This window comes from Parasteatoda tepidariorum, chromosome 4 (genome assembly GCF_982258835.1).
Source record: "Parasteatoda tepidariorum strain Cologne lab strain chromosome 4, Ptep-v5.0, whole genome shotgun sequence".
Classification (NCBI taxonomy): Eukaryota; Metazoa; Arthropoda; class Arachnida; order Araneae; family Theridiidae; genus Parasteatoda; species Parasteatoda tepidariorum.
Window position 1 is genome coordinate 120,841,964 of NC_141758.1, and position 24,757 is coordinate 120,866,720.

Genomic DNA, 24,757 nt, shown 5'->3' on the forward strand with positions numbered 1-24,757 from the left:
GTTTTAGAAGTAAAAATCGATTATACGACGTTATCGTTTATACGACGTTTTTCGGTGGTCCCTTCGGCGTCGTATAAACGATGCTCCACTGTATATGTATATATATATATATACATGTTTCAGAATCGTGACACAATGGATGATTATATGGTGTCTTTGGCATCAGAAGTCTGATGTTCAATTTATTCTCTGTGAATAATAGAAGGTGGAGAGCAATGCACAAAAATTTTACATCTGCTTTCATTTTTTTAATTATTTTTACCTTACAGCAAAGGCAGTTGAAAAAAATCTCTGAAGCATGCTTTTAAAGGTGAAACTTTATTTTGATAGTTACTTTGTTCCCCCCCCCCTTTTTTTTTCTTCTTCAGGAAGGCAAAATCATAAATCTGAGGGGGAGGAACCCTCTCATATTAAGTTGAAGACAACTATGACAATAAATGAACTAAACATTTATTAACAACTGAAACATAACAAGCTAAAGCAGAAACATAAAATTAAGTAAGACTGTGTAGGATAGAGACTGGGTAAAGTACGAAGCTTCTGAAATACTGGGGAAGTTCCAAGGTTGCCGATCGTGTGTTTGTCATCCCGTTGATTCTTTTGGAGCCTACGCACCATGCCTGGCGCCACAATTCCAAAGGCTGTCCCCCTTAATAAAAATATCCTAATTTCACAGTACTTATGCGTATGGTTGAAGGTTAATTGTCGTTTTGTATTATGAATTTGATTATTTTTGTTTTGATAATATTACAGTCAATGCTTCCTTGCTTGAAAATATTCATTAAATTTTTGCAAAATATTTTTTTTTTTTTCTTGGAAAAAATTTTTTAGTTTTATTTTTTCTACTACTAAAATAGATACTATTTCATAGTGCCTCAATTTAAAAAGAACCAAAGCTCATTTCAAAAGCGACTACATCTTCTGTGCATTATAGTTGGTATAAAATTTGTATGGGCGTAAATAACATAATTTTTTTTTTAAAGTTTCATTATGCTCAAAATCTTTTAAAATATCCTAACAGTTACTATATCTTCAAATTCTCAGAGAAAATATTTCTGGAGTTAATTATCATTATAAAGAGGCATTGCTCTTTCTGGAAAGCTTTAACTTTTTAAGACTTGGGAATTTTATGCAAGATTCCTAAATCCAGTTAAAATATTCAAAATTTACATTTATATGTTTTTAAAATAGGTATTTATGGTTATGAAATGTTGGTAACTTTTTAATTTATATTTTATTAGACAACTTGGATTTTTTGTAGCTTATGAATAAAGTGTATTATATATTCTTTTCAGGTTCTTCTCTTAGTAGTTGACTTTGTTCCTTAACTTTCAAAATTGCAATTAAAAGATTTAAATGCTGCTATTTAACACTTTAATATTGTATTTGGAGAAAAAAAATTATAGCTAAAGAAATTTGATTTAATTTCTTTTTTTAGCTTAGATAGCTCTAACGAAGGAATTAAGAAATATGAAAGTAAAAAAGTTTTTTGGGTAACTAATTATCATTTTATGTTTTAAATTTTTAATTTTAAAACCTTGTAGTGATACAATCTACTAATTAAGCTATATTAAGTCAATTTTTCTTTGAAACAATTAAATTCTCTTCAATTTGGTTTTTATTGTTATTTATTTAGTTTTGAAGCATATCAATTATATTTTTTTAACAAAATTGTAAAATATGTTTCGAAAAAATATGCATTAGTTATTTTATCTTGCCTTAAAGGAGAACACATATGATTGCTATTACTTTGTACTTGTATGCTTACTATCTTTCTTTTAATCCCTAATATAGTATATTTGCTTGTTAGACCTTGTAAAGTATCGTCTTTTTTGAGGAATTTGTTTTTAATTACTTTTTTTTCTCAATTTTATGAACTAAATATATCTGTCTGTACACTCTCAAGAAAATGTTTTACAAATATTTAAAATGATATCTTCTGAAACACAGTTTCTCTATTTTAGGTTATAAAGGAAGTTCTGTGCAAAAATTGTGAGCACCGTTACAAGGGTTGGTTAGTCCCAATGTTTGATCCAAGAGTTGTCTTGTCTTCTGGGTTGGGTTCAAAATTTACAAGAAAACGTAGTTAAGCATTGATGGTTGTAAACCTGAAACTGGGTTGACTGCTCAGTGCTTAGTTATAAAATAAAATATGAAGTTGTGCTAAAGATAAATGTGTTGAGTTAATACTATCTTTATTGTACCATTCTTTTACTCAATGCTGTACAAATCTCAGAATCCCTTAACACTAAATTTTTCAGCTACAGATTCATTGGAGATCATGGCTTTTCTTTGATCTTGGCATTGAATATGAATGTCCGCATATTTTTGAAATCCATACAATTTTGTAACTATTTTAACGAAAACAATATTAAAAAAAATATGTTAAGTTATATTATTCAGAAGGTGTGGAAGTAATCATACTAAAACATTCTTTGTGCACATTTTTAAGAATTACTATAAAATAACATAAATTGATTATATGATGACCTCATAGGTTAAAAAGTGATTAATCCATTTTGCTCAAGTTATGTTCTGCAATTTCTAAACAATTGGGTTTTCCTTGCAGAAGTATGTTGCAATAAATGTATATCTTAGAAAAATATAAATCTGCTTTATCTCTAAACTATTATTACTTTTTACAACAGGGTCCACACATAATCAGTTTGTAGCAAAATAAATATCTCTTATTAATTTCCAGACTTAATCCGAAACAGAAGCAACTATGTCGTTTGAAGCTTCTAAATTATGTTGACAGGCTAACTATTTATAAGGTAGCATTAATTTCCTTTTGTTTCTACATTTATTCTTAAACTTTTTTCTCATAATGTTTTGTCTCTTAATTTATGTATTTCTAAGGAAGTAATGAGTTTAAAAAATTTTAAAGTGTCATTTCATGTTTGATTAAAATAAAATTTTATTCTTTTCATTTAGCATTTTTTCTCTCTGTGGTTTAAAGGCAATTAAACACTTGTTTACGTTACTCAACAAATTCTTTCTGCTTTTTTATACTAATATTTATACTGATGTTATAATATGTTATCATATCTAGAGCCTAATATAAGAATAAGCAATATCAATATTTTAAAATTAAATAAACTAAGGATTTAAAATTCTTAAAAAAATCTTTTAATTGGCACTACAAAGTTGAATTACATAACTTTTCTAGTCTGACTTTTAAATTTGAATTGTTTGATTGTTCTTATCAATAAAATTTAGCCCTTTTCTACTGAAAGACACTTTGTCGAAAGTTAATATTGATATATACTTTTGGGTATAATTGTTAATTCAGTGTTATTGTTATACGACTGCTATGAAAATAGCGTAATAAGTAATTAAAAAGAATTTGTTCTCTTCACTTGCCAATCCCTTGTAGGATTTAGCTATATTCACAGTAGCTGAATTATGTACATTTATTCCTTTCGAGAATAGAGGAACATGTTAAATTATTTTTATTTACTGCAAAAATGTAAATGACTAAAAATGTTTAACCAAATTTTGCATTAAATATTCCTCTATTATGTTTTGTTTTACTGATCACTCTCATTTTGAGCTTCTAAGCATCATTATTCCAATCAAATCCATACATATTTTTTCCTGCTTTACGTTGATAAAAAATGTAGAAACAATTTATTTCTTGAGAGAATGTAGGCAACTTAAAGTTAAAGAAAAGGCAAAATTAATACTCTGAAATAAAGTAAAGCTCAAGTACGGAGCACAAAAAGTATTCACCTTGAATATCTTATGATATAACGATGATACAAAGATCATTGTATTTCATAGAGAAATGTTTAATGTAGCCTTTGGTGTTTGACATTGTATTTTAAAATATTTTCAGTGCTTATTGTTTAGAATATCTAAAGTGTGCCCCTCGAGATAGCCGCAGTGGCTCAGGGGTGAACCGGGTTTGAATCCCAGTAATGGCTGGTCAATGCAAATTCTGCACCCGGCTCACACCGACCACAGTGCTGATGTAATATATCCTCAGTGATAGATGGATCATGAGTTATAGTCCCTTTGCTGTCAGGCTAACCGTGGGAAATTTTGTGGTTTTTCTCTTTATGTAATTCAAATTCAGGTTAATTACATCAAAAAAAGTCCCCCACGCAATTTTCTCCCAATATTTGATCCAGGAGATCCCTTTTCTTCTGAATTGGGATCAAAGTTACAAGGCTACGAAGTTGAACATTGGTAATTGTAAACCCAAAATTGGATCCGGTGTTCAACGTGGTTATAATGCAAGATAAAATATTCACTATGTTCTCAATCGATGTCATCTCTCATTCAAAATTTTTTATTAATCAAAATTTAACAGCTATTAAGCCAATAACATTTAATCTTTGGTTATGAGTTAGGGCTTACATTAAAATTAACGATTGCCACAGGGTGGCTGACTGTTACAAATAGTGATTAAAAACTTGTTTGCCAGTCGCCACCTTTTGTTAAAAATGTGAAATGTGCACTTTTTTATTGGCTTTGTTTTTTTTACGTAAATATGGAATTAATATGAATATTCATAACACTTAGGAAATTTTCTTCATTTTACAATTGTAATATTTACCATATTTTGAGAGATGCTTTAAAAGAAATGCCTGATATTATTATTTATTGACAATTTTTAACCATTCAAATTTTCTATTTTTTAAAAAGTTTCTACTGTTAAAAATGCTACAACTGGCTGTTGCCATAGTTTTCTAATTTTGCCCTATACCATCTAACAACTCCTGAATATTTTATGCGCATGGGCATCAAGAATTAAAAATTACATTGCCCTGCATTTCCTAGGTTTAAAAAAAAAAAATTATTTTTTAATAAAATTTTAATTTTGAAAAAATTTTCATTTAGATAGAAATATATGTTAGGTATGTAAATACTTTTTTACATTACCATCAATTCTATTAAAAAGAAAACTTTGTACCGGAGTAGTGCAACTTGTAGTCTTTAAAAAATTATTGTATTTAATTTTTAAAAAAAATATTGTTTTTATTTCATACTATAAGATTTTTTAGTCTTTTTGCAGCATTTGGAAATATTTGTTCTTTGATCTAAAATATTTCTTCAAAGTAATGATAAATGAAATGAGTTTGTTCTATTCTCTTATCTTTTTCTTGGCAGTGATTTAGATATGGTTTTTTATCAGTGGCATGAACAAAAACTTAGAGAGCCTGACTGGTGTGAAAATGAATTTGACAAGTAAGTGTTCTCTTTATTAGTTTTTAATTTAAATTCAACTTTTTTAAATCAAAAATAAATAAACCAGGTTTTTAATTTGAAACAATTTTTTTAATTGTTTTTAAGCTTTGCAAAAGTTGAAGCTATTATATCCATCTTTTTATACATCCCGATGTGTTTTTAGTTTAAGATTAGACTTAGTTATTTCCTTGCGTAACATGTTCTTCATTTTTCTGGATATTACTTTATTATTCAATAAAAAACTGCTTGGTTGCAAATTTGTAAAGAAAACTTGTGTTAAAGGTATTAATATTTTAATGTACTTTCATAAATTAAGTTACATGGCTACTGTAGGTTCATCTGGTGAACGCTCTGGAACAATCCTGTGTTCCGGAAATAAGACTTGAGACTAATAAACAACTAAAGAAAACATTTATTATATTAAACAAACATCTCACACGCCCAGCGTGCTCTCGTCGATACAGCTAGCAGTTTGAAGAAATTACGTGGAAGAAAAAGCAATTATCGCATCCATGTCGTCACTTTTATACTCTGAAGATCTGCACCACTTCAGTTCGCTTCACCAATAGTAATCGCTACCGCAGCGACGCCACAGCTACCTATTTTCACTGAAATGAATTTAGCCACTTAGGGGGAAAAACTTTTTTTAAAAACAAAATTTCACTGTGCATATTTTATTCAAATTATAATTTAATTATCTAATAAATATTATCTTGACAAAGTGTTATAAAGAAAGAAACCAATATTTGCAAATCATCTATGTTTTTCTTTTTTAGATTACTCTTTCGTCAAGTATCGATATTTTTTTTTTTTTAAGATAAATTTTTTATTTGAGAGTTTAAGTTTTAAGCAACTTCTATGTATTCTTATTTACATTAAATGGTGGTAAGAATGTATGTCTTGTAGCCGTTAATTCCCAGTTTTGATGCGACTCATTCCAATTTTTTAATCAATCAGAAAAATGATTGTTTTTTATTTATTTCTTTAAAGTATATAAATTAAAGCAAATGTACATCAAATTTCAGTCCCACAGTGGACTGATTGTTAAGACCCAGCAGATCACCGAAGTCAAGCATCACTGGCTATGGTCAGTGTGGGGGTGGGTGACCACTTGGATCAGTCTGCATAGGGACCGACGAGGTGCGGTATTGGACCTCGTTGCTGTTTTACCGTAAAATGCTCAACTTCGCGTGCAGGTCGTTGGGCTACCGAAGCAGGGGTGTCATCCGCTCTGCAGAGGATCAAAATTGTGATGGCATGTCTTCGGATCACCCTCAGGGATGTTTCCCACACCGTCGCCGATAGCCCATTGTGCAGCTCTAGTGCGACGTAAATGAACTACAACTACAACAACGTTAAATTTCATTTGGAATTTTAATTTTTTTTTATTCAAAAAATGTTTTAGTTTTTTTTATTTTCAATCAAAATGCATAAACTATTTTAAAAATGTATTCATTAACTTTAAACTTTGTTCTGTTGTTATATTATTCCTAATTATGAGTATTGTCAAAATAATAAATAAAAATGTACTTTTTAAGTCAGATTTCCTGTTCAAATCAGAAAATAAACTTTAATTTTAAGATTTAAAATGGATCTTACATAAATTTTTAAAAGAAAAACTTTGGTCTCCCTACTCAGTGAAAATTTCAATTTTTTAATTTTTTCAAATAACGTTAAAATATTTTCAATTAGAAAGAATGAAAAGCCTTTTATAAAATTTTAAGCTTTAATTTTCTTTTTTTTATCTATACTAATAAGGATAAGGCATTTTTAGCTGTACTAATTTATTCTTGCTATTATTTTCTTTAAAAAAATCAGTTGTGGTGTTGTTAATATAGACAAATTTTTTCTAGGATTGTTATCCCCGAAGAATACATAGAAGAATTTTATGAGAAAAAAAAACAAAGGGCTAGTGAAATATAGGTATTTTAATTTTTTTTGGTTACTTATATTATATAATTTTTTTTGGTTACTTATAACGCTTAATAAAGTATTACATAGTAGTGTTCATTTGTGTCAATATAATTTAATATCTTTTATACTTTTATTCTGTTAGATTCAAGAATTTTCAAAATCACCATTTTTATTAAATGCAATACTATGCATTGGTATAATTCTGTGGTTTTCAAAGTGTATACTATCATAAATAGAGGATCTTATCATAAATAGAAGAAAAAGAATTTTTTGCATCTGCTGTTATAAATAATTTGAAGGAAGAAATGTATAAATAATTTGATAAGAAGAAATGTAACTAACTACATTGATATATTGATAACTGAGACCGTAAGAACTTAGTGTTATCTATAGTGTTCAGGGTAGCCACCCACCTGGAAAGCCTGGAATTATCAGGGAATTTTTTTATACTGGAAAAAATCAAGGAAATTTGGATAAAAACCTGGATAAATCAGGGAAGTTTAAAGAAGAGCTGAAAATTTTTTCTTAGATATTTTTTAATTTCACTAATTTAAATTATTTACTAATTTTCTTAATTTAAATTATTTCATCCATTATGCTCACATTTTTTAGATGGAAATATATCTCCAAACAGTTAAAATGTCATCCACTTAGCTTGCATCAAAATTTGCTTCATTATATCCCTGTTAAACTAGAATGCCACATAAAATTCTCCCATGGTTGCTAAACAAATATAGAAACCTTTGATTTCTATGGGGACTATGGGACTGTGCAATTTAAGAAAAGCAAAGATTGTGCTGGACGTGCAAGAAGGGGCTAAGATATTTGCTGCTGTTTTTAAATTCTGTCTGTGGGCTGAATCCATTTATGTCTCAAGTTTGTTCCGATGCAAGTTGGTGGTAATTTTTTTCTATTTTGACAAAATGAGTTAAAATGTTTTTGTATTTTTAAATAAAATTCTCCAAAAATTAGTTGGTTATAATTTAATAATAATAGATTTTATATTGCACTCTCTTTCTGAAATCTTTTGTACTCCCATTCAAAGAAATCTATAAATTATTTTTTCTCAGCAAACCAACCAATCACACATTTTTTTACAATCACTAACAGCAATGTTTGTCGACAAATTGTTGCATTAATGCTAATTTTTTCTATTTCATTTTAACCTTTTATTACATATTTTAATTTTTAAAAAAAGGTTCTTTTTAGAACAAACTATTTATTAATATTTAATTTTACTGTTTTGTTGGTAAATATTTGATTTTTGATTCAAAATTCGAATTGTACAGTTATCATAATTTCGAAAGTTCGTAAATGTTGCTTGTATTCCAGAGATGATATTTCCAAAACTATGCCTCTTTTTACCCTAAAAAGCTGATAATGACTAAGTAATATATTGGAAACATATTAAATGATGTATAAACATAATTTTTTTTTTTTTTATTCATATGTGTTTAGTCGGAGGAAGGAGAATGAAACTTAGTGTTTTAGTTGTGTGCTGTACAAGATTCTAATTGTTGAAACATAAAAACAATTAACTATGCTAAGCGCTAAACTAAAAAACTGTGTGTTTACATTGGAATTCTCTAAATGTCTAAATTTCAAGTAAGAAAAAAAATCAAAAAAGTATAAAATTAAGGAATTTTATCTTTTTTTTTCCTATAGTGTATAGAACAAAAAATTAGACAATTTCACATTTGTAACATTTATTTTTGTATACTGAATCTCTTAAAATAATAATGCTAATTCAAAACAACATTATATAACTATTAACTGGAAATTTTAAGATTTTTACCTGGAAAACATGGAAAAATCAGGGAAATTTGAAATCTGATTTGAGTGGCCATCCTGGTTCCTATCTATTACTTTATTTTCTTTTTATCTCTCTAACTAGTACCTAATATGGTTTGGGCTAAAAATATGTAAATTAAAATAAATAGAAAAATGTGTCTACAGATTTTAACAAAAGGGCATTTTATTACACTTTTTGGAAAAAAAATTCATGAATCTAAAAATAGATTTATTCTAAAAAATATGCATATGATGTCTTATTTATTGCATATTATAAAATCAATGAAATTTTGCATGTTTCTTGGCCTTAATTTCACTATAAAATAAAATAGGCAGAGTAACCCAGGTCAGGGGGAAGATACTGTACGAAGGTAACTTTGGCGATTTAGCACACGGTCGATCACTTCACTAAAACAAATTTCCACAATTACTTAGGAAAATAGTGAAAAGAAACGGAGGTTACCCACAAGATAGCCAGATCTATCACAGATGGAGATTCATAGTGTTCGATTGATGTCAGATGAAGAAAATGAAGGGTTGATGTACAACAGACTGTAGTGCTAAGGTAGAAGTGCTGAAATATCTTTAGTAAAATATCATGTTAACTACTAAGGATGCTTTTGTTTCTTTAAAGAAAACATTTAATAATTTTAAAAATTCGTACCAAATAAAAATTCCTCTTCCAAATTCGAATTTCCTCCCTCGAAATTTTCTTCCAAACCTCGTTAACGCAAAATTGGCGGGACTATCATAATTATTTATGTTAACCAAATTTCATTCTATCCGATACATTATGAAAACAATTTATTATGTACTATTAATACATATCATGTACTACGCTTATGTACCAAACAATTTAAAATAAGCTTAAAAATTTTAATAACTTTATCTAACTATTTTACTTATTTGCCCATCTGCTACTCCTAACAAATGTAGATAATGGAAATAGCATTCCTCAAAATGAATAATTGGCACATTATGCACATGCTTCTTATCAGTGTTGTGACCTTTCATGTAAAGCGATATTCAGCAAGAAATTTTCATGTCAAATATTCTGTAAAACACAATAATTTATTGTTGACTCATGGGACCAAACATATATTTCATGTGAAGCGATATTTCACCCTAAGTGATTTCGAATTAATGAGGTTTGACAGTATTTCCTTTTTTTCATATGACAAAACTTTGATATTTATACCTTTTTCGTTCATGTGGGAAATGATAAACACAAAAGAATAACAGATATTGTAATCAACATATTTACAACTAACTTCATAACTACCCTTGGAAATTTTCTTAAGTTCTACTTTAGAACAGAGAATTCCTTTTTTGATTCTAGTTACTGTTTTACCTTTTGCCAGGCGATGTATTCATGTCATGATGTCTTATAGTAATTATCGCTTGTCTTGATGATATTTCTTGATTTTATTCATTAAGCATCAAAATATATCGTAACTGGTTTTATATATTTACTTTATATATTATATTTAAAAGTATAAGTTTTATATATTATATTCAAAACTTAATTTTAATTAGCCTGAGCAATTTCAAGAAGATTTGCTCCTGACACTGCTGCACCTACTCCATCACTTACAGCTAAAGAATGGCTGAATGGAAAAAACAGAAATCCTATTCTGATATCCATGTCTGTAGGTATGGTAATAGTCATTGTATGTTTCGTAATGATCTAGGTAAAAAAAAATAATAAACTGCATAGCTGCCAGCTTTCATGAAAACATTAGAAGATTCCTAACTTTTGTGGAAATCTTTTATGCTCATAGAAAATATTCAAGTCTTACAAACTTTTGAATTATTTTTTTTAACAATATCAAAAAATTTTAGAAATTTTTTTTATTTTAAATATTACTACAAATTCTGCATTACATTTTCATTCAGTTGAGTTTTAGTAATCAAGCATTCAGATGCATTTTTGAAGCAACAGATTTAAAATACCACTTTATTAGAGTGAGCATATTTTTTGTTTCTTCTATCTAAGAGAAAATTGTCTGCATGTATGTAGTGTATATAAAATCTTAGTGCCGTTAGAATTTTAATGTTGTCTGAATTTTAAACTCATTTTTGGTTTACTTTGAAATAAAAAGGAAAAGCCCCTAGTTACTCCAAAATGTTTCCTTTTATTTCATATATTATGCCTTATGAAAAATCTTTTTTTTTTTTAATTTTGTAAAAAGAGTGATAAAACCTGCAGAAGTAAATTATTAAATTATACTTACATTATTAAATTATACTTATATATAGGTATTTTGTGTAAAAAAATATAAATTGTGTTTTCAAAACACAAGAAACATTTTTAAACAAATCTATATATCATAATCTCTATATATCTTCAATTTCATTGAAGATATTTAACGAAACTATTGGCAAGAAAATATCTAAATTCACAATTGTAAATATTTTGTAATTTCAAAAATGCATTTTTGAAATGTTTCAAAGTACTCATTCACTTTTTCAATGATAATATAATTAAAAAAAAGAAAAGAAAACTAATGAACTTTTCTGGAATACAATTGATTAACTTCCAGAATTTAAAAGAACACATCTATGTAAATAGCATGTTGATTTCTCTCTGTTTATTAGTTATGGATTAAGAGCATGTGTAATGAAATATTCTTGCTGCATTTAGTATTATTATAAGCCCTTAAAGGTGCTTTTTTTGGTGTTTGTAAGAAGTGCTTAGTTTTCTATCTTTTAAAAGAATTTTTTTCCTTGCCGTGTCAATTTAAATTCTAAATCTTCATGCAAAATACAAAAAATGCTTGATTTCCACAATTTTCTCTGCAATTTTTCTTATCACAATCATGTAAAGTTTTTTAAAAGTTTTTGAATTTTATTGATTTTATGTTTATAAATTAAGAACTTTAAACAATTGAAATTTTTTTTATTAGTACACAGATCCTAATTATGATTTTTCTTTTGGAAAGTGATAAAAAATATTTTTTGAGTGCTAAAAAAGTACTTAAAAGGTGCTTATCTTGTGTTGAAAAATATGGCTGAGCACCCTGTTATTACAGTTTGGTCTCCTTTAAAAAAAACTTATTTACAGTCTTTTCTTTTCCCCTGATTCTAGTTAGTAACAAAAGCCTTGTATTTGAAGGCAATACTGTTTAATATAGCATCTGCATCTTATTTTACATTTCAGTTTCTTTCTTATTAAAAAAAAATTTATAAATTTTCTGCACTGTCTAAAATTTCTTAAAATGTGAAGATACCATATTTTTGTAAATATTGCTAGTTACATATTCAGCCTATATTTTTGACTAATTGTCCCTCATTGATTATTAAGATCACGGACAAAACCTAAAACTAATAAAATAAGAGCATTCTCATTAACCTGTAACATTATTAGTGTATTACTTCATGTTTTCTTCTTATTTTTAAGATTATTTCCAAATTTTTTTTTCTTTTTAGTTGGGTTTAACAATAAAAAAAACGGCTTTTTGTAGCAATTCAGAAAACCGGAAAAATCTGTTATCCGGAATAGCGATCGTCCCGACCGTTCCGGATAATCGGTTCTCTATGGTATTAATTTTTAACTACTAAGTATATTTGATTTTGTACTAAACATTTGATTTTTGCAATGAAAAAAAAGTTTGATAATTTATGTACCCAAATCATCAAAATAACTTATAAGTTAAAAGGTGGAAGAAAAGTTGTGTGAAACTGCTGAAGTCTTGGGTTGTGTAGTTGATTAATTGAGCTGCAAGTTCTGAATTTGTTTATTCTTTATTTTTCACCCTGATATCATGAATTACTCCATACATGAATAAAACTTTTGATCTCGGTGTATTTCTTAAATCAGTATGTATTAATATTTGTTTGAATTGCCATTTTGATTTGCAGTCTCTTTTACTGCTTAAAATAACTAACTAACAGAAAACCAGTTTATTTATTTTAGTGCAAGTAAAGAAATTCCCGATTTCAACCAACAACTAGTTTTAAAGGGACCAATTTAGCAAAGTTGTGTCTATTTAGAAGCAACACAACTTTGCATAGCTTGACAGTTTGCTTAGCTAGAAGTTGCTGTTGCTAGAAGCAAAAGTTTGAAGTGGTACCTACGGAAATTAAAATAATGGGCAGTTTTTCACAAAATATCTATTTTATTAATTTAAAAAAAATAAAGATTGTTCATTGTTTACAGCTGTATTACTTTGCTGAATATTGTTTACAGCTGTATTACTTTGTTTAAATTTTATTCAGGGTACTTTATGAAGGAAAGGAGAAAGTCATGGCTCACAGTTGTGCTAAATACACAAGGTGGTCATTTAGCAAATGTAAATAATAGTGGTTCAAAAACTTTTTACATATCGGAGGGCAGCTGAAAATGATCCCTGCAATCAACTAGTTGTTACTGATATGTGTATCATATTAGCATATAAGGTAATTTATCTTAGCTTCTTCTATTTTCTCTTTTTAATGAGCTTCCAATATCAGTTTAAACACATTACTAAAAAATTTTTAATAATAGCTTTTTATTGTGTTAAAAAGTTTTTTTTCCTGCAGATTTATTTTTAAAAATTTATAAGGTAACGGCATGAAAGGTCTTTAAAATAATGGTGGTTTGTTTGTTCAGACCTCTGAAATCTGTTTCAAACTAACATTAAGGCTGCATTTTTAAAAGCACATTCACAATGTTTTTTTTTTTTTTTTTTTTTTGCTAATAGCAATTTCTTTATTATTTTTTAAATTTTTTTAAAATTGCTGCTGTGAGTATGCAACAGTTATTCTTGACTGTTAGGTTAAATTTGATCTATCTTTAGCCAGCTCCATCTATGCTTATTCTGAATATAAAAGAAAGCATCAATATGGAGAAAAGCCACAGTTTTGGGAAAACGAAAAGTATTTATGCTCTAATTTTTTAATATTTAAAAACTCCAATGCTGCATTACCTTAGCTCATAAAATTTGCAAAATATGAGAGTAAGGCATTTGTTTGGATAATTTTTATATGGGTGGGAAAATGACGCTAAATTGGCAATTTTTAAAAAGTATGCCAACTTTTAAAATATTTAAGTTATTTGTCTGTTCTAGAGCTTTTTTAATTTTTCGCAGCAAGATGGCACATGTAGTTTAAAATTATAGGTTTGGTTCAAGTGCGAGACACTTAAAGTTTGAATTTTTTTTGGGGGGGAGGGAGTTTAAAAAAAACATTTGCCAGTTAAAAAATTATCCCTTGACCAGCTGACCATTGTGGTCAATAGACTGTAACGAGATGGTATACTAATTTAGTTTGGTGTTTTTCTCCTGTGTTGCTCTCATAAAATAACATACTTATTCATGATTGTGAATGTTATATATTCTCTTTAGTTAATAATCTAAATTCACTTTAATAACTTTTTTTTATTAATATTTAATATAATGATCTAGAGTAAATGTTTAATTTTTAACCTGCTTATTAAATTTTTTATTATTATAAAATTTTGCTTTATATAATGCTAAATTTCATTGCCTCATTTGCAGTTTTTATTATTAGTTTATAAAATCTGCCTATGTAGTTTATTAAATTTATTTTATTCAATAAATGAATAAGTGCTAGATGGTGTATTTTTAATTTTTATTTATCTATTTTTGATTTAATAGATGCATGTGAGTGAATCTGAAAATATGTACATAATCATGAAATCTTTGTTATTAGGCCAGTGACTATTTTTCTACTATTGCCATAATTTTCTTTTATTAATATTAACAATGAAGATTTGATGTATTTATCTATCTAGCATTTTCTTTGGTATTAGGTTGAGTTAATAATAACTTCTGCATAGAAAATTGAAAGTGCATGCTAATAGAGGTGAATTCTGTCAAAAGGGTATACTTGAACCTTTTTCGAAATCCAATGAATTAAAAATTAGGTCTTTTAATAGTTTGAATATATCTATTTTATTATTCTCTCCCACTAAGGTCATCCAATTATATTTTCTTTTACTTTTTATTCGAAATTTTTTAGTAGTATTGTTGAATTAGTATAAATATCTCTTAAACGGTGAGAATATAGTGAAATTGCATATGATTTTGCTTTATCAAAGTGTAAGTAATCTGCAAGGAATGCCTACAAAGCTAGATGAATGAAGGCATTAAGCTAGTAAAAGAAACATGAAAACAAAATAACTAGCAACCTTAAAAAGCAACACCAATTACCCACTAAGCACTTGCGATAGTCTTCGATTAAGAGTCATGGTGGCTCAGAGGATAGAGTGTTTGCCTTCCAATCAGGTGAACCTTATTCGAATCTCAGCAACAGCTGGTCAATGCGAATTCTGCACCCGGCTCGCACCTACCATAGTGCCGACGTAAAATATCCTCACTGTTAGCCAGGTCATGGGTTAGAGTCCCTTCGCCGTCAGGCTAACCATGGTAGGTTTTTATAGCTTTCCTGCCCATGTAACGCAAATGCGGGTTAGTTTCATCTAAAAGTCCTCCACGAAGGCAAATTTCTCCCAATCCTGGTCCCCTTGTCTTCTGGATTGGGTTCAAAATTACAATGATACTTAGTTGAATATTAGTAGCCATAAACCTAAAAATTGGGTTGGCTATTCGTCAACGGTTATAAATTTAAAATAAAATCTTTGATTAAGTTGCTATAATGGGTCTGTGTGTACCTCTTTTTGGTTTGATTGAGGCACTGATGCCACACCTCTTTCCTTGTGTTGGATAAAATTAGGACAGATCCTTTGCTTACCAAAATCTTTGTAAATGAACTGCCATTGTTAATTCTGAATCTCCTCATAGGCAGTCGTTCAACAGCATCAGTCGCTAATGCTTGATATTAATGATTGTCACATATGCTTTATATATAATGGTATGTTACACATGTTTATTGCCAAATCAAATTTCCTTTGTCATAATCCTAGCATGGTTTATTTCCCTTCCTGTAAACATTTAAACCAATTAAAAGCAATTTTTCTATTATTAGACATCATTTTGGTGCACCTGGACCAACATTGCATAATCTACATTTTCTGAGGCTGTTAACCAATAAATTTTTTCATATTTATATTTATTCACTGTTAATTTCAATTTTATGTAAGATTTCTCGAACAAGCAGGTCAACCACTCCTGTCAGGCTAATCTAATCTTTGCTTTTAGCCATTCCCCACAGATATAATGCTGCATCTTAAGTTATGTTGCTTTACTTTATTTCTTAACCATCCACCAAACCATTTAGACTCAACCTGTATTAAAGAAACATACTGAGAAACCATGTTGTGAAAATTAATGTGTGTATAATTATAAATTGAAATTAGTACATTTTATCAGAATTTCCATAATTTAAATTGAAGTAAATTTGAATTATTTATGTTTTAATGCCATGAGAACATTAATGTTGTAAAAGGATAAATTTTTTATTTTCCCCCCTAAATTTGTATGTTTAACATTAAAAAAATTATTAAAAATTAAATTATTTTTTAGAATGAAAATCCACCTTATGCATTTTGTAAAATCAACAGAAATTTAAATAAAGGAGTGGTAAGTATCTTTTTTTTCTCCAATGGTGTGAAATACTATATGATATATGTTAACTACTACTTTTAATAAGTTATTCCTTTTTAGTGACTTGTGATTGAAATTATCTTCATAACTTATTTTTCAGAATATTTGCTTTCTTGGCCCTAAAGCATACTTGTCATCTTTTTATTTAGTTTATTTCTCTTTTTTTCCTTTCCTTTTTAACATAATTTATAAGATCCTTTTTTTTTTTTTTTTTTTTTTTTTTTTTTTTTTTTTTTTTTTGTTACCTTGCCAGGATTGTGACTCCATGTTGAAAATAAGGAAAACCTGGAAAATACAGGGAATTTAAAAATCATCTAAATTAATGGGGAAAATGCAGTTTTTTTTTTTTTTTTTTTTTTTTTTTTTTTTTTTTTTACAAACTCGGAATTTTGTTTCTTATTTTCGTCTTTTGAAAAATTTCAACCACTCAAAAGTGATCTAAGAGATATTTAAGGATGATATTTTAGCTATACTAAACTATTTAAATTACTTATAGCATTATTTAAGTATGTTCATCTGTTCTTTTTTTTTCTTCTTAAGTTTTTTAGCAATTAATACTAGTGTAATAGCCCAAAATAGCTCACACAAAAGCACAGTAATTGTTGTGTTGCTTCTTAATATATTGTGTATAATATGTACACAGAAAACACAGGGAATTTTGTTTTTCCTTCCAGATTTGAGTGTTAACCCTGCTTGCTCAGTTAGCACAACGTATAGCTGTGATGTTGGTTCAGCACAATTTATAGCTGATTTTAAACAATATGCATGTTATAAAACTGAAACATTCAATTAGTTCTATATTTATAATTATTTTTCGTATGTTTTCTCCTTCTATGCTGTTTTTGGATAGAAAGAGTCCATTATAATAGTAAATACCATTTTCAAATGCTCATTATATTTTTAAGAAATTTGACCTAACAAGTAGAGATTTTTTTTTCTTCTGAATTCATGAAAGTATTTGTTTAAATAATTTATGTTTAAAAATAAAACGCTATTTACAAATAAAATGTTTCAACTGTACAAAATATGTAGAGGTGAAATTCTTTGATCGTTTTGCAGATTGCTTTGGTTTGTTGATTAAATTTTAATTCTTAATTAAATTCTTATTTTGCAGTTAATTGAAACTTAATTAAACATTTTGATGAAATGTCTTATCTATATTTTTGTTTAAAAATATCAATATTACAATTAAAATAGTTAAGATCTTATGCTTTAAAATCAATGAATATTTTTTTCTGTTAATTATTTTCATCAATATGTTTTAAAGATCCAGTTTATTTTTAAATGGAGAAAAGTATAACTGTTTTGTGTGAAATCACTCAGTATTTTTCTTAAGTTATCTTACAAACTGCTCTGAAGTATGGTATTTTGCTAAAAGTTACGGGGAACTGGGATAAGATTCAGATTTCAAATCAGCCTGAAAAAGAAGTTATTGACCAAGAAAAATTGAAGACTTCGATTTTTTTTTTTTTTTTTTTTTTGAAGTATGACTTAATTTTGGATTTTGATTTATTTTTGGTAAAGATCTGAAATTTTTCGAAAGGTTTGAAGGTGATTAGCCATAAACAGTCTTATGTTTGAAATTCTATAAAATATTAAGAATTATTAAAACCCAAGAGAGTGATTTGAAGATGTTTTATGTATGTTTTTCATAATGATGCATAATGCTATCATAGAATGTGTAACGGATAATGATTTTATATCGATAATGATGCATATAACTTTAAATGTTTAATACTTTAAAGATTTTGTTGGCATTGTTTCTTTTTTTTTTTATCTGCAGTTATTATTCTCGAGTGTTTTTTTAACTAACACATCGTATAGCTGTGTGCATTATTTTTTAGAATTGTGCATTTGGATAATGAGAATATTTTCTCTGAAGTTAAATATGAATTCTGTATTAGGTCTTTTAAGATGGTAAACAATTTATTATTTTTACCTATAAAATATGTGTTAAATAATACTCTTATAAACTGTAACACAAAATACAAAATTTTTATTGCACATTTATTTAATAGCTTGTGAGTTCATAAATTGTTCACTCTACTATTTTTTATGTGTGATATGTTTTTAATACTTTCTAACATTTTTAATTTGTAAAAAGGCAATCCAAATGCAGCTTTTGATTTTTAAAAAATGTGCTATAATCTGGAAGATTCTGTATATTTTACATTTTGCTGCTCTTTCTTAATAAATTAATCACAGCTTTTAGTCAATTCACAATTGCTTGAATTTATCTCTGTTCATTTGTTTGTGTAACATCGCTTTTTAGATTGAAACAGTTTTTATAGGTGCTATAAATAATAACAAACATATCAAAATATGGAGTACCATGGAAACAATAACGTCATCCAAAGTAACAAGTTTTTTCTTTACAAACATTTTTGAAATGCATGTTTTTAAAACATGTTTTTTACTAAAATTGTAGATACAGTAGAGAACAGTTTATCTGGTATCCAGATAACTGGGGAAAAATTTGCTAGGTTATCCCGCCATTTTAAACTAGAACGATAATGAAAAAAAGTGGAAATTTGACTCATCCTTGAAGTTGAGTAGAGGAAAATGTGGGGAAGGGGGAAATTTTTCTCCCTGTTTGCCCAGAGAAATGTCATTTCTTCTGTGACCTTGAAGATCTTTATATCAAGAGGGGGCAGGGAAGTGAGGAACGTTTTATTTTCTCAGAATCGTTCTTCTGATAAGCTGCTGTCAATCAAACTCAGAGGAATGGTATGCTGATTTCGTTTTCTCTTTGAATTAGGTGGGGGTGGGGAAAATGCATTGCACATGCATATCAGTGAACAGAAGATGAAAGAGAAATAAAAAGTAAAAATTTATTTATCTACTTAGGATAGATTAACAAAACAATATTTTTCTTTTGAATACATTCTGATTCTTTAGAAGTGCGGTATCATTTGCAAGTTTTTCTTGATGTGGAATCACATCTGCTTTCATTAAAAATCGTGTTTTTATAAAAAAATAAATAGAAGGAGAATTGTTTATTAATTTAAACATACGATTATTTTATGAAGCAGATTGCAGTTTTCTTTTTCCGATTCCACTACGTTTGAGTTTTTTTGTTCTTTTCAGGATAAATTTCGTACTCAATAAATTAATTCTTTTATTCATAAATTTTATCATAAGGTTATTTTTTAAATTCCTCTGATCTTATTGATCTTGTCTTGTTCCAGGTTTCAATATTTATGTTAGTGCCTTTTTTAACTATCGTTTCGTTTTAATAATTTTCAAATGTTGTTTTTATTTAGATTATAAGTTTTCCTTTTATTTTTGTCCCCCCCCCCTGTATTATTAGGTATGAAATATATTGCGTTTTTTAATCATTGATTTTGTTTATATTAGTTAATTTAGGAATTTTAATTATTTAAAAAAAAATAAATATGAGAATTTTGTATTTCTTGAACTTATTTTTCTTGTCTAAACTTGAAAATTTTTTTATTCTTTGAAATTTTTTTTTCTTTTTAACTTTAAGACAGCTTTTATCTTTTATCTTACTTTAAAATGTGTTACACTTTTTCCTTGTCTTTGGATTCGATAAAACATCGATTAACGACACTTTTTAATCAATCCAGAAAACCGGGAAATTCAGATATCCTGAATAGCGATGGTTATTGGGACAGAGATTTTAAGTTCAAAGGTTATTGAGACAGAGATTTTTTATTATTGAAAATCTCTTTTGGTTTAGACTGAAAATATGATTTTTTATATTTAAATGCTTAAACATATATGGTATTAATATATAAAAGTACTTTTGAAGTATTGAAGATTTGATGCTAAGAGGCATTTTTTCTCTTTTGAGTTTAGATTTCTTTCAATAAACTAACTCTCATATTTGTGTGTAGATATTATTTCGTAAAGTGTAATTTTTTATCCTTAAACTAATACAAAATAATACAATTCTTTTTTTTTTAATAGCTTGGTTCAGGCATCCATTTATGCTATAAAAAATCCATGAATCGGCCAGATCTATATTGTTATAAACCTGGTAAGTTTTCATTTATAGTTAGTATTTTATTGCCACACTAGTAGAATTCACCAAGCAGAACTTGCACATGGCTGTTTAAAATGAATCAGATCAGTTCTGTGAATAAGATGTTTTTTTTTTTTTTTTTTTTTTTTGCAGATTATAAAACTGAAGTGAGGTTTTTCATTCAACATAATTTATGTGTTCCAGTGCATTTTGTTTAAGTATAATTATAATATCAAAAAAAGTTTTTTAATCTACTGTATTAAATAAAGTTTATTTAGCAATATTATTTTAATCAAAACATTTGTCCTGATTTTATATGATAATCATAAGAGCTCATAAGTTGCAATTAATTTATGACTAGAGCAATCAGTTTCATAACTTCTAATTTTATTCCATTTTTTTTTCCAGCTACATGACACACTATTTTCAATCATGTACCATTTTACACCATTTTTAAACTGAACATTATGATTCATTGCATTTCCATAAAATTTTGTCAACTTTCTTAAAATTTCTGCCTAGTGAACTGTTTCGCATGCACAAAATAATGCATTGCAAGTTTTATCACACATTTTAGTGAAAATCTATCTCAAGGAAGAGAGATTCATCAAATGTGACTTGATATCCTGAAGGGTCATCATCTGGATATCAAATGTATCACTATGTGAATCATCAGGATATCAAATTATTTGATTATTTGTTTAACTTAAAAAATTTTTTTTTTCGTATTGTTCTCCTAGCTCTAAAAACTAGAAACAGGATTTTTGAGTTTTCCACAAATGTGCAGAATTCCACTTTTTCTCTGACTTTTCGCAAATCAAAATCTTATAATCGGACAAAATGTTGAAACTTTTGTTAAATCACGTTAACAAGAGGTGTACGTACGTGTGATTTTTCCTGCAATTCTACCCTTTTGGTTCGTAGAATTTTTGTTGGATAAATAAATGCTAAAAGGGGTTTTATCTATATTTTGATTGATTAAATAACATAAAGGTTATAGGTTCGATTTTAGTCAGTCTTTCAAGAAGACGATCTCGTGCAATCAGCTTACGTTGGTAACGCCTTGGTCTGCGGGGATAGGCCAGTTTCTGTTGGTCGTTCTTGTGTTGATCACGATGTCCTCGGTTATCTGTTTAAAGTGTATTTAACTTCTGTTGAAGCAGATTATTTTATATTTATTCTTTCTTTTCATTACTCATTTATCACTCTATGAGAGTATGTCTACCAGCATAATATATTTTTAAAATAAATTTATTGCCTTAGAGACTTTGTTTTCTTATTTGTTTTGTTGACAAACAGATACAATGATATTCTGTGGCAATCTCAGATGTCAATTTTCACAATTTTGAATATTTTACTACTAATATCGCAGAAACTGCTAATATCGCCATTCTTATTCGTGTCATTTTAATATCAAACATAAATTTTCATATTTATCTTGTGGCACCAGGCATGGTGCGTAGTCGCCAAAGGAATCAGCTGGATGACGTACACTCGATAACCTTAAATAATAGTTAAATTAATTAGAGTTTTTAATTACCTTTTACAGAATTAAATAGAGTAATTATTTAAAAAATAGTATGAGCCACTTACTATTGAATTTATTTAAATTGGTTTTGGCAAAACCTCATTTTTAAGAAATATTTTGGCTATATTAAATAAATTTTTAGGTTTTTTCCAAACTAAGACACCATTGATTCACTTGCTGTGTGATGAAATGGTATCTCTTGTTTAAGCATTGTTAGAGCGTTTTTTTTAAAGAGTTCTGCTTTTCTTAATTTGAATGGAAATGACTAAAATCTTTGGATGTAGAAAACGCAGAGATTTGCCAAAATTCAGATTTAATAGATGTTGGACTAGAAATCACAAATACAATAACATCCTTATCTTCTTCAGGAAAAAATTCTATGTATTTAGGTGCCAGGTCTATGGCATGCGCAAAAAAGTTATTAAAACCATTGCCTCTTGAAAATAGGTTACTGTACCATCTTAAAATGTTGCATCCTGTAATGAGAATGGAAGACACTTTTATTAAGTCAATAAGATATCTGGCAACAGTAACTCCAATTATTATAAATCCAGAAGAGGCATCTTTGTTACGTGGAAAACCAGAAGGTTATTCTTCTGACTCAAATGAATATGCACCAATTGATGTGTTTTGGAACTATTTTGTGATTTGATGTGTTTTTGTGTGTACTTGGAATATTTTGTGAAGAAAGATAATTTGGGAAACCTCAAATATCCTCTTATAACAAAGCTTTTTAAAGCTCTTTTGTGCATACCACATGGGGATGCCGATCCAATATCAAGATTCATATTCATGAGCTTTTGAAACCCAATATCATGGCTCATAATGACCCATATCAAACATCTATTTTTGCATTTAAAGCTGATTTGAAAACTACGCAGTGCAATTCATATTAACAAAATCTAAAAATTACATGCATCATGGTTCGTATTTGCGCAATATAAAAATTCAATATTGCAAGTAGTATTTCCACAGTTTTAAAATCCAATAGCTTGATTCATATTGAACAATTTTAAAATCCAATATCGCAATTCCACTGAGAAGTAATTTTTTTCTTGAATTAGTTACTATAAAGGTGTGATATTTTCCATTAGTATTTCATTTAATTATTAATGTCAGTTAAAAAAAATTATTATGTTAAATATGAAACATGTATGGCATATAAATTAATATCTAGATGTCACTTTTGTGCACAGAAAATTTTCAGGGTCTTTTACTTGTGAAGAAATATAATTTGGGAAACCTCAAATATCCTCTTATAACAAAGCTTTTTAAAGCTCTTTTGTGCATACCACATGGGGATGCCGATCCAATATCAAGATTCATATTCATGAGCTTTTGAAACCCAATATCATGGCTCATAATGACCCATATCAAACATCTATTTTTGCATTTAAAGCTGATTTGAAAACTACGCAGTGCAATTCATATTAACAAAATCTAAAAATTACATGCATCATGGTTCGTATTTGCGCAATATAAAAATTCAATATTGCAAGTAGTATTTCCACAGTTTTAAAATCCAATAGCTTGATTCATATTGAACAATTTTAAAATCCAATATCGCAATTCCACTGAGAAGTAATTTTTTTCTTGAATTAGTTACTATAAAGGTGTGATATTTTCCATTAGTATTTCATTTAATTATTAATGTCAGTTAAAAAAAATTATTATGTTAAATATGAAACATGTATGGCATATAAATTAATATCTAGATGTCACTTTTGTGCACAGAAAATTTTCAGGGTCTTTTACTTCGTGTCACAATCACCTTTGTTACTTACTTTCTTCTTCATGTTGGATGTTCTAAAATTCAGAAATTTCTGATACCGGCCAATGGCCAACTGTAACGTCTTTAACAGTAATGCATTTTTAAAAATTAAAAATTTTATATGATTGGAAAAACTTTTGATAACGTAAGGCATTTCTTTTAAACTGTGTTCAAATGGGTCAAGGAGACCAGGGAAAACCTGGAATTATCAGGCAATTTTTTACAAAGACCTGGAATATTCCTATATAATGCCTAGAAAATAACCAGTATTAAAATTGTCAGTAACAGTAATCAGTTATTGAGATTCAAGTTAAATAATTCTGACATCTATTACAATTATTTGTTGTAAAAGTTTCAAATTTTAGTCAAACAGAAATGTTCCCTTTGTTCCTTTAATAATAATCTTTTACATAGAAAATCTAATAGTTCACATTATAAATAAAAGAATCAAAGTTTTCTGTTGAACGTAGGGCTCAATTTTCATTTGAATTTACTAGGGAATTTTTTTTCTGAAATTTAGTGGGAACCCTGTTTAAGCATTCTCAAAATATGAACAACATTACAAAATTTATTTTTAAAAATTTAAAAAAAAAATGAAGTATGAAATAAAGTAATTTTTGGAATTTTACAAAATACAAAAAATAATCCCATGTTTATTTTAAAATATTATAACAAAACGCACATGGGGTGCATTGTAGAAGAAAAGAGCAATCTGGTGTCTACTGACTGACAATTTTTTAGTGTTATATTTTATTACCCTGTGACCGATTAGCAACCGTTATTCCGCTACGCTATTTCATTTACTGTAGCATTATTTTTTTTAAGTAGTTTGTTGAACTGTTCCTTATTTCTGAGTTTTTCTTGCAATTAAAATCTGTATAGTTATCCTAATATAGATCATACATGAGCATAGTGATTGTGTATTCCCTCTAAATATATTGTTTATAATATGTAGCAGGGAATTTTTTGTTCAGATTTGAGTGGCAATCCTTAATCGGTCTTTATTAGTTTTCTGTAGATTTTTAAAAACGTAACTAAGCTTAAATTCCATAATGATAAATTGGTATTGA

General features: G+C 27.9%; 2 protein-coding genes across 8 annotated transcripts in view; both read left to right on the forward strand.

The window, feature by feature from the left end:
• Positions 1–13,139, forward strand: part of LOC147812665 (inversin-A-like) — a 77,967-nt gene extending 64,828 nt beyond the window's left edge. For 2 of the 4 annotated variants that reach the window (XM_087162023.1, XM_087162016.1), the window contains one exon: positions 7,047–7,117. Coding sequence is in view for 2 of the 4 variants with exons in the window: in XM_087162015.1 (XP_087018141.1) it covers positions 5,116–5,193; positions 7,047–7,116 (148 nt within the window). In the remaining 2 variants the exon portion in view is untranslated. Of the gene's footprint in view, positions 1–5,115; positions 5,194–7,046; positions 7,118–9,333; positions 9,464–10,434; positions 10,552–13,116 lie in introns of those variants that run through there. The other 2 variants (XM_087162015.1, XM_087162014.1) reach the window with 2 other exon arrangements.
• Positions 13,130–24,757, forward strand: part of LOC147812667 (DENN domain-containing protein Crag-like) — a 36,993-nt gene continuing 25,365 nt past the window's right edge. The window contains exons 1-4 of one of the 4 annotated variants that reach the window (XM_087162027.1): positions 13,130–13,296; positions 16,323–16,379; positions 20,334–20,403; positions 20,542–23,145. In XM_087162027.1, the coding sequence (XP_087018153.1) occupies positions 13,273–13,296; positions 16,323–16,379; positions 20,334–20,403; positions 20,542–20,606 (216 nt within the window). In that variant the 5' untranslated portion in view covers positions 13,130–13,272 and the 3' untranslated portion in view covers positions 20,607–23,145. The other 3 variants (XR_015433361.1, XM_087162028.1, XR_015433362.1) reach the window with 3 other exon arrangements.